We start from the raw sequence: 2,408 nt of genomic DNA, 5'->3' as shown, positions 1-2,408 counted from the left end.
AAGTTTGCTTAGCCAGTAATTGTTATGTATCTGCATTACATTCAGACTCATTGGAAAATTATTTTCATTGCTTTTCAAACTCTAGATAATAAGAGGAAAAAATGTCATGTATTATCTTACCATATAGAAATGTGCTCCAATGATCACTGGTGTATTTAATCTCATATTTTGATTTTCTTTGGTTCATGTTACATATAGTATATGTTTTTAATGAGACAATAATAAATGTATAGATTGCTTTTTAAGTGCTTTATTAACTTTACATTTTTCCATGCAAATGGGTGAAACTCTACTGCTGACAGAAACTTAGACTGGGTGCAAAGGCAATCTCCAATTAGAAGCTGGCAACACAAGACCCACCTGACACATGGAAATAACATAAGGTTCACAGCAAACGGATCAGTAAAGGCATATCAGGAAAATGCAAGGAAAAAGAAAACAGTGGGAATCACAGTATTCATCTCATGGAAAATGGCAGGAGTCAAGGCATAAGGCAAAATTCATCATGATGGTCATGGTGATTAGAGAGTTCCCCCATGAGGATACGCAGACAATTCCTCAACTGCAGCTCCCTAAGTTTTCTCCTGATTTCTCTCATCTCCTCCATGAACATTTCCATATCATCTCCATCTCCACCCATCCCATCATTGACCTGCCTATTGGGTATGGCCCATCGAAAATTAGGGGCAAGTCGGCGAGCCTGTCCCCGTCTATTATTTCCTACGGGCTGATGGCCTTCGCCTCCTCCCAAAGGGCGCTCTTCCTCTCCATTCTGCATGGGCTGCTCCATTTCTTCGTTTTCCTGGTGAATATTTGCCATGATGAGATTTTTTTGTTCTGGTTGTTATCCTTTGAACACAAGTAAGACAAAAGCAAGGAGAGAGAATGAATGTTTGGTGGACTGACCAGCAGGATTCAGAGCCCTGATATCAAAGGCTTTTAAAATTTCATTTCTCCCACCTTAGAGGTTTCGTGCGACCGATGCACCCTCTAAGGGGTCTCCAATTCGAGTCCCTCCCTCCAGTTGTCTCATCTTACCTCCCTCCCCCAAAGCCCACCATTTTTCCTTTCCCAGGATTCTTTCCCAGAGCTCTACAGGCACTAAAATGGAGGACGCGGATGGGAGTGGGGAGGAGGTGAGGGATGGGGGATGGGGTGGAGGGGGTTGTCGCGGGGGGGGGGGGGGGCGGAAGGTTGGGGTCTCACGCTGGGCTTTCCGCACATTCCTCCCCTGCCCCCACCCTGTCCCCGCACCGACCTGGGCCTATCCTCGCAGTCTCCTCCTCCTCTTGATCCTCGCTGCGAGGTGCGCGGCCGCGACACTCGGCCCTGCAGACCTGCAGATGGCGGGGTGGGGGGCGCGGGGGCTGCTGCAGCCAAGCGCTCCCGGCCCCTTCCCCGCCCCGACCCTCGTCGCCGCCCGCGCCCCGCGTCTCCCGGCGCCCGCCCCGCCCCGCCCCCCGCAATGTTCACCGTTTTTCCCGCAGGGACTTGAGGTGATTTCCCATCGCTTTTAGTTATTCTGGCCCTGGAACCCCAACCGCCCCGAATCCCCACACCAGGGGGCCACTATGTTCCCGAGAATGTTGGGGTGTGCAGAAAGCTGGCGGGACATGCTGCGCTGTCTGCCCCCGGCAGCCGGGGTCGCCAAACGGCTGCCACCTTCGCTACGGCGCGGGCCCCGGGGCCCTTACCTGCTCCGTTTTCCCCGGGCCTGATGCCAGCCCGCCACCGAGCGCAGGGCAGCGGGGAGCTGGTAGCCAGACGCGAGTGACGACTGCACCGAAGGCTGCGTCGCTCTGCAGCTCCGGGTCACGTGAGGGCCGCGCGTCACCACCGAGCTCGCCCCCCAACATGGGCGGCCAGTGCAGCAGGAGCTCCCCCCTTCTCCCCACCCCCGCCACATGCACACGCACACCGCCCCCTTCTCCGCCCGCCCGGCCCCGGCCCCGGCCCGGCCCCAGCCTGTCTGCGCGGTGCCCCAGCACGCACGGTCCTGTCACTCTCTCGGTCCTCTCCAATCTCAGGGCCCACAAGTGGCATCACCGCTCTGGGGTTGGAGTTTGCTCTTCTCTGGTTACCAGGAAGGGTGTGCATCATTCTCCACCACCGCCCCCTCCCGCCCCAGGTCTGAGCATTGGCCTTTCTTGCTTTCTCTCCTCTCCTCTTCTACCTGGCCATTTCCTTTCCACCCTCCCCCTACAAAAAACCCCACACATCTTGCACATGCACAGCCCCAGCGCCCACTGTAGCCCCTGATGTCCTACCCTTATAGGAAATTAGAATGAGGGCTGAGGTGGGGAGGCAGGAGGGGACTTGTCAGAAGGGAGGCAAGGAGGGGGAGTGGGCTGTATATATTTATTTTTATTTCTTTTTTTAAAAAATAAAATCAGCATGCCTCAGAAAAT

General features: G+C 54.6%; 1 protein-coding gene across 1 annotated transcript; it reads right to left on the bottom strand.

Annotated features, from left to right (window-relative positions):
- Window positions 1–234: 234 nt before the first annotated feature.
- Window positions 235–1,754, bottom strand: BEX3 (brain expressed X-linked 3). The gene is made up of 3 exons (XM_012787915.2): window positions 1,695–1,754; window positions 1,259–1,337; window positions 235–849 (listed from the first exon to the last, which is right to left on the bottom strand). Exon 3 carries the CDS (start codon window positions 818–820, stop codon window positions 482–484), a length of 339 nt encoding a protein of 112 aa, XP_012643369.1. The 5' UTR covers window positions 821–849; window positions 1,259–1,337; window positions 1,695–1,754; the 3' UTR covers window positions 235–481.
- Window positions 1,755–2,408: the final 654 nt, after the last annotated feature.

The sequence above is a fragment of the Microcebus murinus genome, chromosome X (assembly GCF_040939455.1).
Source record: "Microcebus murinus isolate Inina chromosome X, M.murinus_Inina_mat1.0, whole genome shotgun sequence".
NCBI classification, from domain to species: Eukaryota; Metazoa; Chordata; class Mammalia; order Primates; family Cheirogaleidae; genus Microcebus; species Microcebus murinus.
Note: the sequence above shows the minus strand (reverse complement) of the source record. Positions and strands in the feature narration are given on the sequence as shown.

Bases quoted from the DNA above. Each gene is read 5' to 3' on its own strand.
- BEX3 (XM_012787915.2), bottom strand. From the start codon at position 820: ATGGCAAATATTCACCAGGAAAACGAAGAAATGGAGCAGCCCATGCAG.